General features: G+C 37.0%; 1 protein-coding gene across 3 annotated transcripts; it reads right to left on the bottom strand.

Moving 5' to 3' along the window:
- Window positions 1–636: 636 nt before the first annotated feature.
- On the bottom strand, window positions 637–14,556 carry LOC114307812 (Small GTP-binding protein). 3 transcript variants are annotated; one of them, XR_014346949.1, is made up of 11 exons: window positions 12,795–14,556; window positions 10,050–10,800; window positions 9,053–9,209; window positions 8,919–8,973; window positions 5,153–6,701; window positions 2,587–2,654; window positions 2,402–2,502; window positions 2,235–2,306; window positions 1,219–1,359; window positions 1,073–1,132; window positions 637–986 (listed from the first exon to the last, which is right to left on the bottom strand). XR_014346949.1 is itself a non-coding variant. In XM_028253228.2 (11 exons), exons 1-11 carry the CDS (start codon window positions 13,173–13,175, stop codon window positions 821–823), a joined length of 2,070 nt encoding a protein of 689 aa, XP_028109029.1. In that variant the 5' UTR covers window positions 13,176–14,556; the 3' UTR covers window positions 637–820. The 3 variants fall into 3 exon arrangements, 2 of the variants coding, with proteins under 2 accessions (XP_028109029.1, XP_028109036.1); XM_028253228.2 differs by lacking the exon at window positions 5,153–6,701 and adding an exon at window positions 1,779–1,892 and having other exon boundaries at window positions 2,398–2,502; XM_028253235.2 differs by lacking the exon at window positions 5,153–6,701 and having other exon boundaries at window positions 2,398–2,502.
- Between the last annotated feature and the right edge of the window lie 2 nt (window positions 14,557–14,558).

Raw genomic sequence — 14,558 nt, 5'->3', positions numbered from 1 at the left:
TTATTTTTTTAAAATATTTTTTTACAAATATTTTATTATTTAGATACATCTAAGTAAAGTACATCTAAAAAAAATAAAAAAATTACTTAAAATTTTAAAAATATTCACTAAAAACAAAAAAAAACACAAAAAACAAAAAAACTCAATTTTTAGGAAACTAAACTCAAAAAACTAAAACCAAACATACTAAATAGTAATTGTATTGATTATATTATTAAATTGTCATATTTTGTTTATAATATGATATGTCATTAATGTACTGAGAATATTTAAGATTTAGGAAGGATTTTTTGACTTTTTAACTTTTTTGATTTTTTTTGTAAGAGAAGAATGTAATAATTATGGATTGGATATGATATTTTATTTTTTGTGACTAAAATAATATATTTTATCTTTTGTGACTAAAATAACCAAAAAAATCTACTTTAGTTCTTCCCAAACGGTGTTTTCGGATGTAGAAGAACGAGGTGAGCCCTACTACCACAATTCCCGATCTAAACTTTTCATATCTAGAAGAAAAAGAAAAAGAACAAAAATAAAGAAGAATATGAGGGAACAAGCGAAAGGGCGTTAAGGGGCGACGACGGAGGGTTAGGGGATTGAAACCAAATAACAAGCAAGGCTATCTGATCCTGATTAGAAGGAACCAATCTTTTTTTTTTTTTTCTTTTTATTTCAAATATCAAATTTCACCAAACGATCATCAAAATTGGATGGCATTCCTGGCATTTAAATAATACAAAAGCAATGGACATTTTATAGAAAAAATAGAAAAACTGTTATTGGTTACAAACATAGCCGACTCGTTGTCAAACCCACTCTATGAAACCTTCAATAGTTCATGAAAAGCCTCCTGAGGTATATCAACAGAGCCAACACGCTTCATTCGTTTCTTTCCTTCCTTCTGTTTTTCTAACAACTTCCTCTTTCGAGTCACATCTCCTCCATAACACTTTGCCAGAACATTCTTCCTCATCGCTGAAATCCTGAGACAAGCAAAGGTAGGCTAAAAATTAACATAATCAATTTGTGAAAATTATCCAGCAAAGGGAAAGGCAAATTTATGACTTACGTCTCCCTAGCAACGATCTTCGATCCAATAGCAGCTTGTATTGTTATCTCAAACATTTGCCTGTTGAAGTCAGAAATTTAAGACATACTACTGAAACAAGAAGCAAATATAGGGGAAGACTCCGAATTAACTACGAATCAGTAAACCTGTCTATGAATTTCTTAAGCTTCTCCACAAGTTCGCGACCAACACGTTGCGCCTTCAAATTATGAACAATGGTTGCCATTGCATCAACTGGTTGCCCATTCAAGAGAAGATCCAGTTTCACTAAATCAGAGGCCTGATATCTGTTAAACCATCCATCGAGAAACAATACAAACAAAGCTAAAATCACCTTTTCCCATATATCAAAGAGGGGAATTCAGCTATAGCAATTTGTGTAAAAAAGAAACAGAGCCATAAAATAGCCTTCAAAATTTCGAATAAACGTTTGAGTCTACCTTGATTTGGGAAAAATAGTAAAACTCAATTTGGTATAAATTTGGGTCAAGGAGTGGATGGTGTTTTGAGCGATTTTCAATCAAATTTAAATTCAACGTAGGTTTGAATCAAGGATTGGAGATGCCCTTGCGAAGCACCCATTAGGGCAAGACTTCTTTTGAGTAACCCCTAAATTTCATATGCAGATGCACAAGCAATCATTGTTTCACTTGTATGTGTTTGTGCATGTGTGTACGCAACAGAGAGATAGAGTACACAAACTTACTCTGCATCCTCATAGTCAAATGATGCATACCCTGATGTTATACTTTTCAATTCATTATAGAAGTCAACAACAATTTCCCTCAAAGGCAAACGATACTTCATGAAGGCACGTTGACTGCATGTAAAAACTCAAAAAATCAATATTTTAATAACCATTCATTTTATAGAAGGGTAAGCATACATAAGTCTTGATAGTTAATTACCACCAAAAAAAAAAATTCACAAGGCAAGGAGTGGTCAGGATTCCAGGTTTCTGTTCAACATCCAAATTACTTGATTTTCCCAAAACTTAAACACAATTCATTACAAGGTCCAGCGATAGATATAAAATTTTAAAACCATTATTTGTCCTATGCATTGCAGTATTTTATTCATTGCAATGGGACAGTTAAGGAAAACCAGCAAACATAATAGCCATTGTAAGGGAAAATATCAACTTTTTTGGTCCAGAAGTTACCTATCTATAAATGTGTGCTCCAACTGCTCCCCTCTCCGCTCAGCACAAAGGGTAATAACGGGTCCCACATACCTTCAAGTACAAACAGATGAAGGATGAATAAATTCTTTGCAAACAGAAAAAGGACAATTGGGTAACATGTAAAGGGTGTATGAGAGCTTACTCACTAGGAATAATAATTGTAGCTATTACAGTCGGTTCCCAGGTAGCAGTCACCCGTTTTTTGGGATTTGAGAGCAATGCAGCCGGATTTTGAACTTGTACTTTGCTAATCAAGGCATCAACATATATTGCTTCGTAAACCATGTGGTAGTCCAAACATTAAGAGACAACAACACAACACGTGACATACCTTCCATCCGAATACTCAAAAATATATGGCACAGTAGGAACAGTGGAAATGACATGAGCTCCATACTCCTACCATCCACAATGCAACCATGGTCAACAATAAGCATAATTATGAGAATCATAGCTTTACAGCCTTCTAACTGGTATAGTTTACAGCTAGCCTTTTATCTCCCACATCCATTCAAGATGAACTTTTTTTTTAATACATGTAAAACCCAAATAATTCAAATGTAAATGATCATCACATGTAACAACCACTCAAATATATGCACAAACCCATCAGGTATATCACACTTTCACTTGCATGATATTTAATTGATTTTCTTTTTTCATGAACTTGAAATGTTTTCTTTTGTGCACAAAGGAGCCATTTAGCATAATAACAATGACATCTTTCTTCATGTTTTAAAATGACACTTCTTTTTCTGTAATAACTCCTCTTTTTGATAATTTTTCTTCTTTAGCAGGAATCCATTCTCCAATTTATGGATTGTCACTTCATATGCTATATTGCAGAGTATAGTAATTCATCTTCTTGTTACATTTGTATTGTATGTCTCACGAGTAGATGTTAAGTCACATTAGACACTTATACAATTTATATATTTTGGGTATGGACACACCATAGACACTTCACATAAAGTTTCCGCTCGTTTAGCTTCTCCTCACCTTCACGCTTCTTTTGGCTCGTACTGTAAGAATTCTGAAGAATTTCTGTATATTCAATTATATTTACTGAACAAAGAATACATCACTTATATAGAACACTAAATCATAATCCTAAACGAATACATCACTGATATAGAATTCTAATAAATATAGAACACTAATCCTAAATAGGAAACAAGAATAAACTTAAACCAATCCTAAATAAGAAACAATAACAATAAATCTAAACCAATCCTAAATAGGAAACAATATTCACATAAAATATATACTAATATTATTCTCACACCCCCGCTCAAACTGAAGGTGTTTGGGCAGAAAACACTGAGAGTTTACCAAGAAGAGATTGAAACCGAGCAATGGTGTGAGTCTTGGTAAAGAAGTCAACAAGCTGCAGAGCCGAAGAGCCGAAAGGAAGCGAGATAGAGCCAGACTGCAGATGCTGACGAACAAAGTGACAATCAATCTCAATGTGCTTGGTTCGCTTATGAAAGACAATGTCATGTGCAATTTGAATAGCACTGTGGTTGTCACAATAGAGGGAGGTCGGGAAAGACTGAGGGACACCCAAGTCAGAAAGAAGACAACGAAGCCAGACAACTTCAGCAGTAACATGAGCCATAGCACAATACTCAGTTTCGGCAGTAGATCGAGCAACAACAGTTTGTTTCTTGCTTTTCCAAAAGATTAAGGAATCACCAAAAAACATACAGAAACCAGACGTGAACTTGAGATCAGTAACATCACCAGCCCAATTAGAATCAACATAGACCACCAAATCCAGAAAGGAAGTACAGGGCAATGGTAAACCCTGAAAGATAGTACCTCAGAGATAGCGAAGAATCCGAACCAAGGCAGCCCAATGTGTAAAGTGAGGAGTAAAGACAAACTGGCTAACCAAATGAACAACACAGGCAAGATCAGGACGAGTAACCGTCAGATAGACTAAGCAACCCACGAGCTCTTGATATCGAGTAGGATCATCCAGAAGAACACCATTAGTAGTTTTGAGCTTTACATTAAGCTCAATAGGGGTATTAGAAATCTTAGTGTCAGTAAGACCGGCACGATGAATAACCTCATTGGCATACTTGACTTGAGAGAGAAAGTAACCCTTGAGAGAAGAAACTACCTCAATACCAAAAAAATACAGCAATGGGTCCAGATCCTTCATTTTAAAGGTGCGGAAAAGATGCTGCTTGACCTTAGATATAACAGAAGAGTCGGAACCAGTGATAATCATATCATCCACATACAGTAATAACGTAACAAATCCAACAGAGGTATGGAGAAGAAATAAAGCAGAGTCCTGAGCACAAGGATGAAACCCAAGCTCAGTAACAGCAGTCTGAAAGCGATTATACCAAGCACGAGGAGACTGCTTCAAACCATATAGAACACGCCGAAGGCGACAAACCTGTCCAAAGGAATGGTGAAGGCCAAGAGGAGGACGCATGTAAACCTCCTCAGTGAAATGGCCATTAAGAAAAACATTCTTAACATCCATCTAATAAAGAGGCCAAGAACGAACAACAACGACAGAGATCAAAGTACGGGCAGTAGTCATCTTGGCAACAGGAGCAAAGGTCTCTTCATAATCAATACCATATTTCTGTGAGAAACCTTTGGCAACCAGATGAGCTTTGTAGCGCTCAAAAAAATCATTAGAATGAGTCTTGACTTTGTAAACCCATTTGCAACTAACCAGATTCTTACTAGCAGGCAAAGAAACCAACTTCTAAGTACTAGTTTTCTGTAAAGCAGACAACTCATCCTCCATAGCTTGAACCCAACGAGGATCCTAGCAGTCCTCCTTGTAAGACTGAGGCTCTGAAAAAGAGTGAATAACAGACAAAAAAATACTATAGGAAGCAGAAAAATATGTATTAGACCAACCCAACCTGTTTGGAAGATGACGCGCTCAAGTAGGGTATCGGTGTACAGCAGGATCAAAGTTGTCAGAAGCAAGAGGATCAGCAGCAGGGGCAGAGACAACTAGTGGAGGAGAAGCCTTGCGATGATAATAAACTAACAACGAAGGAGAAGAATAAATCGAAGGAGGAGTAGTAGCCAGAGGTCAAGCAGGAGGAGAAGATGGAACAAGCTCAAGAGGAACTATGGAGATGTACTCATCAGACGGAACCTCAGAAGGAAATGGATCAATATGAACCAAATCCTCTTTGGAAACTTGGGCGGTGAGAGGAGGAAGCTAAAAGTAAGGTAAACATTCGAGAAAATAAACATGACGGGAGACATAAAGACGACGAGAAACAGGGTCGTAACACCGATAGCCTTTCTGAGGCCTCGTTTGGGAACTGGCTAATTTAGTAACTTTTTGGCTATTTGGCTAAAAAGGTAAGTAAAAAAAACTTGTATGTTTGGGATGACTTTTTGGCTAATTACGAAAAGATGTGCAAAAAGTAGAGAGAAAAGAGAATCTTTGACTTTTTGGTATGGGTTGTTGGCTTTTTGGCTAATTTAGTAACTTTTTGGCTAATTGGCTAAAATAGCCTCTTGCCAAACGAGGCCTGAGTAGGACTATAATCCAAAAAGACACAGAGGACAGACCGGGCACTAAAGTTTGATCCTATCTTTGAGGGAAAGAAGGACAAAACAGGCAAACACAAACACACGAAGAAAGGAGTAGTTAGGAATTTGAAAAAACAAAGCCTCATAAGGAGACCGACTAGAAAGAAGGCGAGTAGGCATGCGATTGAGAAGAAAAACAGCATTAAGAACTGCCTCTTCCCAGAATGGAGCCGGAACTGAGTCAGAGAGAAGAAGAGACCTAACTGTCTCAAGGAGATGACGGTGTTTACGCTCAGCTCGCCCATTTTGGGCAGGTGTATCTGTACAAGAAGTTTCGTGAATGGTACCCAAATTAGCCAAATACTCACAGAACTCATTTTTAAAATATTTCCTACCCAAGTCAAACCGTAACACTTTAATTGTAGACCCAAACTGAGTAGTAATCATAGACTGAAAGGTACGGTATATCTGATAGAAATCAGACTTATGAGTCATAAGATAAACCCAAGTGTAACTGGTGCAGTCATCAACAAAGGACACATAGTATGCAGAAACTCTTTTGGTGAGAACAGGAGAACGACCCCAGACATCAGTATGAACTAAAGAAAACGGTGTAGCAGATATAGAAGTACTTTTACAGAAAGGTAAGGCTGTCATTTTGGCAAGTTTACACCCTCGACACTCGGTAAGTTGATTAGGAGAAACTTTACCCAATATACCTGACTGAGCTAAAGACTGTAAGCAGTCAGCAGACAAATGCCCTAATCTGGAATGCCACAAATAGAAAGGACTTGACAGAGAATCTAACTGAAAAGAAGAAAAGGCTATCAGAGAGGTAGTCATAGGCAGATACAAGCTCTCCACCACATAGAGGTCTCCAATTCTACGGCCAATCCCAATCTGCTGCTTGGACATCCGATCCTGCACAGAACAAATAGAAAAAAAAAAAGATAACATCAAAATCAGAGGCATCAAGTTGCCTAATAGATAATAAACTGACAGATAACTAAGGAACATATAAGACAGATGGAATAGAGACTGCAGACATAGCAGATAGTAGGACAGACCCAACAAATATAACTAACATACCAGACCCATTAGCAGCATTGACAGTAATAGGAAAGGGATGGGGAGTACAATTCTGAAGTAAGGAGAGATGATGAATCATATGATGAGAGGCATCAGAGTCAAAAAACCAGACAGACGAAGAGATACCTGAAGAAGACCTAAGCAAACCTGAATGAAGAGAGGAAACAATGGAGGTAGACGAAGATGGTTGGGAGATAGATAGTGTATGTTGAAGTTGACTAATATGAGCACTCAAGGAAGCCAAGTCAGGATCTGGAGCTGGAGGAGATGTAGTAAAACCGGCAAAAGCCTGAAAAATACTCGGAGAAGAAGGAAAAACTGGGTCCGAGACTGTGGAGAATACGAGCTAGACAGACATCCCAATCCCTTCTTAGGACAGTGATACTTCCAATGGCCCCTTTGATGGCAAAAGGCACACTCATCTAAAGCAAGGAGCCCATTCTTGGGCTTTACGGAAGCTGAATCCGTCATCATCATAATGAACCAAAAAATAATAGAGAATCGTAATAACTTGAAAGCTGATGGGACAACTATGTAATATCAAGAAACTTGTTTGGTCCAAACAAGAATAAAAGAGAACAGTAGTCAGCCAAAGAAAAACACCTAGGTTCACCAGACTCAGAACAAGAGAGAGAAAGATGTCATGATATAGGTTGTGACTCTGACAGGTGCGACTGATGTCACAATTCCAGCAACTGACGAAGACGAAGTCGAAGAACTGATGTCGTAACTCCAACAAGAGATCAATCACTCGTGAGTCACAAGCAGAGAACAAGAAGCACCGAGGCAACTAGCAGATGCGACGAGCAAAGAGTGACGCGAGTCGCAAACCAGAGAGGACGAATCAGCGAACCAGAAAAAACCACGATCAGAGATAGCCGCGAGTCAGAGAGAAGAAGTCACGAATAGATGAGGAATCGAAGGGAGTCATTCGGCGAAAGAGACCCATACGACCCACAAAGCAAGGAGCTTTGATCGATCGTGAACCAGAGAGGGAAACGACGAACCAAAAATAAGAGGTTAGGGTTTCGAACATAGCTCTGATACCATGCAAGAATTTTGAAGAATTTCTGTATATTCAATTGTATTTACTGAACAAAGAATACATCACTTATATCGAACACTAAATTCTAATCCTAAACGAATACATCTGATATAGAATTCTAATAGATATAGAACACTAATCCTAAATAGGAAACAAGAATAAGCCTAAACCAATCCTAGATACGAAACAACAAGAATAAACCTAAACCAATCCTAAATAGGAAACAATATTCACATAATATATATACTAATATTATTCTCACAAGCATAACAAACTTATTATCTGTGACAAGTCCCCGGTTTTCCATGAAAGTTTACTCTTGAATGGCCTATGTCATGCTCATGTCATCTCATCTCTGTTTCATGTTGGATGAAAAGTGGCAACTAGATTAGGCTATTCACCAAGGCACCATAGCATACCCTCCGGGAAGTGGCAGCAATTGTCAAGACATCAGTAACCAACAACTTTCATATTTGAGCTTTAAACTACCGAAACTCATTTTTATCTCAGTGTTTCTGCTCTTCGTGCAAGCTTCTTATACCATCTTTACCAAACTGCCCTTATTATTATGTCCAGAGATTGCCACATGGTGCCTTTTGCATGCAGGAAATTTCTTGAAACGTTTAAATTCCCTTTATTATTGTTGTTCATTGAAAAATTTCTGCAATATCAGTCACAGGAAATGAATTTCTGCACCAATATAGTTTTAGGAAGCATGACCTACACCATCCTAAGTATGTCAACATGAACACCAAACTAGTCAACTTGTTGCAGGCTTTGCAGCCATACAATCTACATGTGTTCCTTCCAGACTACTTAGTGGGTTTGTATGATCACATGATCTTATTAAATTCAACTTAGATGATAGACATTCTTCTATGTGCCTGTCCAAACATGATGATTTCATAGCAACCATCACTTGCAAGCAAAATCATGCTACAATTAACCTTAACTCATTGTTTGATTTATCTATGAAAAATATATATAAAAGAGGGTAGTAAAACCTGTTCAAGACGCTGATGAAAAACATCCATGTGAAGTAAGCCTAAGAAACCACACCTGCAGGAAGAACACAAGAAGAAGAATCAGAATTGGCCATGAAAATAGAGACCTTCTCTTGACTTCAAATAATCCACACCTAAAGCCCAGACCGAGAGCTGTGCTACTCTCTTTAGTGACCGAGACACTAGCATCATTGCACGTCAGTCTCTCTATTGCATGGTTAAGTGCATCAAAATCAGATCCATCAGCGGGGTAAAGGCCAGAAAATACCATGTGCTTTGCAGGCTTGAAACCTGCAAAGTTCAGAATTATAACAGAACAGACAAACAGTTAAACAGACAGGAGCAGAAATGAAAAAATTTACACTTTTCATTACTATTTCAGCCCAAATATTATAAAACTACAAATCTTATTGAATGGAGCCTCTGAATCAGCCAACTCCAGATAATTATCCATCGGTGGTCATCTAAGTGAAAACAGGTGTGGTTTCTGCAAAATTGGAAGGTTGGATCCTCAGTGAGGCTGGGATCAGACTGTGTCAAGCCTGCTTTGAGGAAGTGCCTGTGGATCCCTCATGTGCGGTATGGTATCCCATGTTGCTGGACCCATCTAGGCCCCTCTTGTCAGGCTCCCCAGCAAGTAGGAGCTGCTATGGTCACACCCAAGGAGGTTCACTATGCGTTGGTTACCCCCGCCTACCCTTTTCACTTGGCAAAAAAAAGGAAGGTTGGATGCAGGTTTCCTTGCCCTTCTGCATACAAATTTATCTAATTACTTAATTCTCTATATATATGCATCCATGTCATTTCACTGACGAGCTTCTCGGCTACAAAGATACCAGCCATGAATGAACATTCAAGGTCTAACTCATAAGCATATATGTGCCGTAAATCAAAAAACACAATGACTAACAACTAAAAAGAGCGTACTTAGTGCACGAAGCTCCCACATATGTGGGGCCTAGGGAAAGGTTGATGTACGCAGCCTTACCCCCACAAGCGGAGAGACTGTTTCCGCAACTCAAACCCGTGACCATTAGGTCACAATGACTAACAACTACGACATGAAAATTCAGAGGTGGCAAGGACTTCCTAAGAATTATTTGAAGTCGGATTAAATGTTAATGAAAGTACCTGGGAGTGGCTCTACAATGCTTCGGCTATGATACAGAGTATCTCCAACACGAGCCTCTTTTGTTGAACGCATGCCACTCACAATATATCCCACTTGTCCAGTTAAAAGAATGCCAGTAGGTGTGAGTTCAGGATGCATGAATCCAACATCAGAAACTTCATAAGCCTGACCAGTTCCTGCAGATGAAATTTTATCTCCCTTGCGCAAAGTACCGTCAACAACTGCCACATGGCATATCACTCCCTTGTATTCATCATAATAAGAATCCAACAAAAGCATACGCAAAGATGAATTACAGTTCCCTGGAGGAGGAGGTATTCGCTCTATGACAGTAGGAAGGACCTGCTCCAGACCTTGACCCGTCTTGGCAGATGTCAAAAGACAATCACTTGGGTCAAGGTCAAACATGGATTTTAGCTGAGCTTTAACACGATCTGGATCAGCAGTTGGCTGGTCAATTTTGTTTATGACTGGGATTATTGTCAGGTTTGATTCAAAAGCAAGATAAAAGTTAGCAACAGTTTGTGCCTGGACACCTTGGGCAGCATCAACAACCAAAAGGGCACCTTGACAAGCTGCTAAGGATCTCGACACTTCATAGCTGAAATCCACATGACCAGGGGTGTCGATTAAGTTCAGCAAAAAATTCCCTGATTCTTGTGAATCAATAACATCGGCACCCCGAAACTTGTGCATATGGAACATAGTTGCTGTCTGGGCTTTGACAGTGATTCCCCTTTCTCTCTCTACCTAAGAAAAATCCAACCTCTGTTACATAAAGATGACATAAACAAGGAGTACAAAAATAAAAGGAAATAAAGAAGAAAATAGGGAAAAAATAATAGTTTTTCTCCAGCAAAATACAAATTTCAAGTAGAACCTTTAGAGGCCATTACCTCAAATAAAATTCAGTTTCTATTTTAATACAAGAGATTTTTGATTTTCAGGATAATAACCACAAAATGGAAAGACTAGGTCGCGTTTCCACTCTCACATCCAAATAAATATAATAATGCTCGTTATTTAGGACAGGAACAATTGATATATATATATATAGTTTTCCAATTTCAATGATCAAAATGGACCCATAAGACAGGAGAAGTAAAAGTGCATTTTGAAAGTTTCGAAGTAAGCAGTGATTGCATTGAGCCAGTTTCCCTGAAATATCAGAACCCCCACCCAAAAGTCAAGAGGTGCAATTCGATCAATGACCAGTCCACTGTTTCATTTGGTTCAAATGTCATACAAAAGGCAATAACCAAATACGTTTATTCTCTTAGGCCCTTACCCCACTTAGAGCATCCACAATGGATGTGTTAGTGGGTGTGCTAGTGTCAGTGGCCAAATTTTGGCCAGCTAAAAACACTATTTTGTGCTGCAATGGAACTGCTAACTTGTTTTTTAGTGTCAACTGTTAGTGTTGTGTGTTAACTTGTGTGTTAACTGTGACTAGCATTTTACCCAGCGAGAGAGAGAGGAGGGGGACGGCACCCGGATGTCCGGACCCTTCAAGTAAAAAAAAAAAAAAAAATTTATAGTTGACCGGTTGACCTGGCCGGACATCCAGCTATCTTCCTCAAAAGCTTGCTGCCTTCATTTTCCTGAATAAGAAGCTGACAAACAAGGAAAAAAAAGAAAAGTGTGTCCATTGATAAATAAGCGAAAGTGTGTTAAAGAAAACTGTGTCCATTGATAAGCAAAAGTGTTAAAGAACTGTGCCCATTTATTTTATCCAAGAGCTGTATCCATTTTCCTGGATAAAAAAGCTTGCTGCCTTTATTGGCCATCTTCCTCAAAAGCTTGCTGCCTTCCATGGAACTTATTTATTTATTTATTTATTTTATTATATATATATATATATTCTTAACACACATCTTAACACACACCTTAACACATCCATTGTACCACCACTCACCCTCTAAAATTAACAAACTCTTGACACACCTTAACATACATTTTTGAGCCCCACTTTTGTCACTTTTTCTCATATAACACACCCTTTAACACACTTTTTTAGCTATCCCACTGTGCATGCTCTTAGAGCGGTTTCTAGTTAGTTACTAGAACTAAGCCTCAATAGTACACCAGAGAGGTAGTTAATAGATTCCCTTAAGCTTGTTCATTTCAATATAATTCCCACAAAGTAAAAGAACACATAGATTACAAACTTGAAGACAGGTCTCACACTAGCTAATAAAGCAACATATATTCAATTCAATCATCAATTACAAACTAAAGAAGTGATAATAGTTGCAAACTCCTCTTAATCAACAATTAAAACACACCCACTATCACAGAGCAATTATGCTAGAAAAGGCATCAATTTCAAACCCATATAGTAAAACAGAATAGTCATCAAATGTACTACTCAAGGAAACAATAATTAGATAAAAAAATTTTAAAAATAAAAATAAATAAAAATTACATATACAACAACAACAACAACAACAACAACAACAACAATAATAATACTCTCTCCGTTCCAAAATAATAGTCCTTATAGTCCTTTCGAATTCAACTTTTTTTAGATGTACAAAATTTAAAAAAATTAATTTTTCAAAATTACCGTTGATAGTAATGTTCTGAAAATATCAATGTTATCATGCTACCTTTTATATTGGTAATGAATTTAAAAGAAAGGCAAAATGAAAATTTTATTTTTTGAAAGGGACTAATATTTTGGGATAGAATAATGGACTAATATTTTAAGATGGAGGGAGTAATAATCATAAAAATCTGAATACCTGCAACTTATCTAGGTACTGAGGCTGACCATGGCCTCTCTTTATGGTCCCGGTGAGCTCCAAAAGGCGGTCGGCGAGTGTGGACTTGCCGTGATCAACATGGGCAATAATAGAAAAATTTCGAATTCTTTCAGGAGGGTACTGGGTTAAATCTATGGAATTGGCATTGTCTCTGCTATTTGGGCGAGAATGAGAACAGAATCCATGGTGATTCTTCCAACTCCAACCAAATTGGGTCCAACTGAGTCTACTCTCAATCGAGTTAGCAGCTCTAGATGTAGAAGAAGATAATGGGTTAGATTTCGAGGAGGCGTATAATAATAAAGACGATAACTTTGGTGATCTGAAGAAGGTCTTTGGAGCTTTCATGAAACAACTCATTTGAAGGTTTACGATGAAAACCTAAAACTGGTAAAGAGATTTTAGGGCTTTTATTGTGCTGCGCGGCAAAAAGACGCATGCAATTGAAGTTTCTTTCTAGGGAGGGAGGAAGGAAGTCGTTTTGGGTGTTGTATTGTTTGTTAGGGCTTGTTTGGTTCCGTTCGCAAAAGCAAAACTCTACTCCGTAGGTGTTTGATATGCACTAAAAATGTATATATATATATATATATATATTTTTGTATATATATATTTATTTGGACTACATCAATCAATATATTTTATTTATTTTTCTATCCATTTTTTTCTATTTTTTACACATTTTTTTTTATAAAAAATTAAAAACTACACTTATTTAGAGCATCTCAAACCACCCATCAATTTAATAGATATTAACATTTTCAGGTAAAATTTGAAAGAAAAAATAAATAAATTTATAGGGACACAATATTACTGATTTTCTAAAAATAAAAAACTACGATTATTAAAAAATAAAAACACAAATACTTGGGACCCAAAAAATTAGAAAAATATTTAAAGAAATATATTGAATTGTTGAAATTGTCTCATTTTAGACTCTTTCACTTTTTTTAATAAAATTTTGTATAATTTTTTTGAAACGAAAGATATATTTATAAATGTGAAATAGAGAGCTAACGGATAATTAAACGTTATCAACCAAATTATTATAAATTTATTTAGAAGAGTTTAATATAATTATATTAAAATTATAAAATTAATTGTAATTGATTCATTATTTCAGAAAAATCAGTCAGCAATTAAATTAAACCTTAATAAAGGATGTGGCAACTCATTGACCAGCGCATGAATAAAATATGAAAAGAAAAATATTATCCAAAAAAAATATTTTTTTAGTCAGAATTATTTATTTATTTTTTTTGTAATTTTTTTTAATTAAGCTGACCTTGATATATGACAAATACTTGGCACATAACTCTCTTATAAATAAGACTTGTATGCACATAATCAAAACATTTGTTAACCAATGCAGAAAGCTCAACTCCCAACTGAAATGACCGATTAACCTTTCAATCGTGTATTAAAAGAACCAGTAATGCTACACGCACAGGACCAGACACAAACTATTTCCTTGGATGACCCGCCAAAACTTGTCGATCACGACTGTCATGATGTCGATTGCAGCCGATCTCTAGATGCACAGTTTTTATGTTAGGATCTGTGTTCGATCGTTTGTGCACCTAAACTTTTGTAAAAGAACTGTGTTTTAGGTAGATCGTACTTTTTTTTAAGTTCTTGATTTAAGCTAATCCTGTGACTCCCGTGGCCCTCTCTTCAGTATAAAAAGCTGCACACTCCAATCATATTTAACTCATTCCAACAAGTAAATCATGGATCATGTCACCT

The sequence above is a fragment of the Camellia sinensis genome, chromosome 1 (assembly GCF_055761805.1).
Source record: "Camellia sinensis isolate YWXY chromosome 1, ASM5576180v1, whole genome shotgun sequence".
Taxonomy (NCBI): domain Eukaryota; kingdom Viridiplantae; phylum Streptophyta; class Magnoliopsida; order Ericales; family Theaceae; genus Camellia; species Camellia sinensis.
Note: the sequence above shows the minus strand (reverse complement) of the source record. Positions and strands in the feature narration are given on the sequence as shown.

Bases quoted from the DNA above. Each gene is read 5' to 3' on its own strand.
- LOC114307812 (XM_028253228.2), bottom strand. From the start codon at position 13,175: ATGAGTTGTTTCATGAAAGCTCCAAAGACCTTCTTCAGATCACCAAAG. The intron at 1,893-2,234 runs GTAACTTCTGGA...TTTTACATGCAG, and splicing joins GAGCACACATTTATAGATAG to TCAACGTGCCTTCATGAAGT. The intron at 1,133-1,218 runs GTTTACTGATTC...TGACTTCAACAG, and splicing joins CTTAAGAAATTCATAGACAG to GCAAATGTTTGAGATAACAA.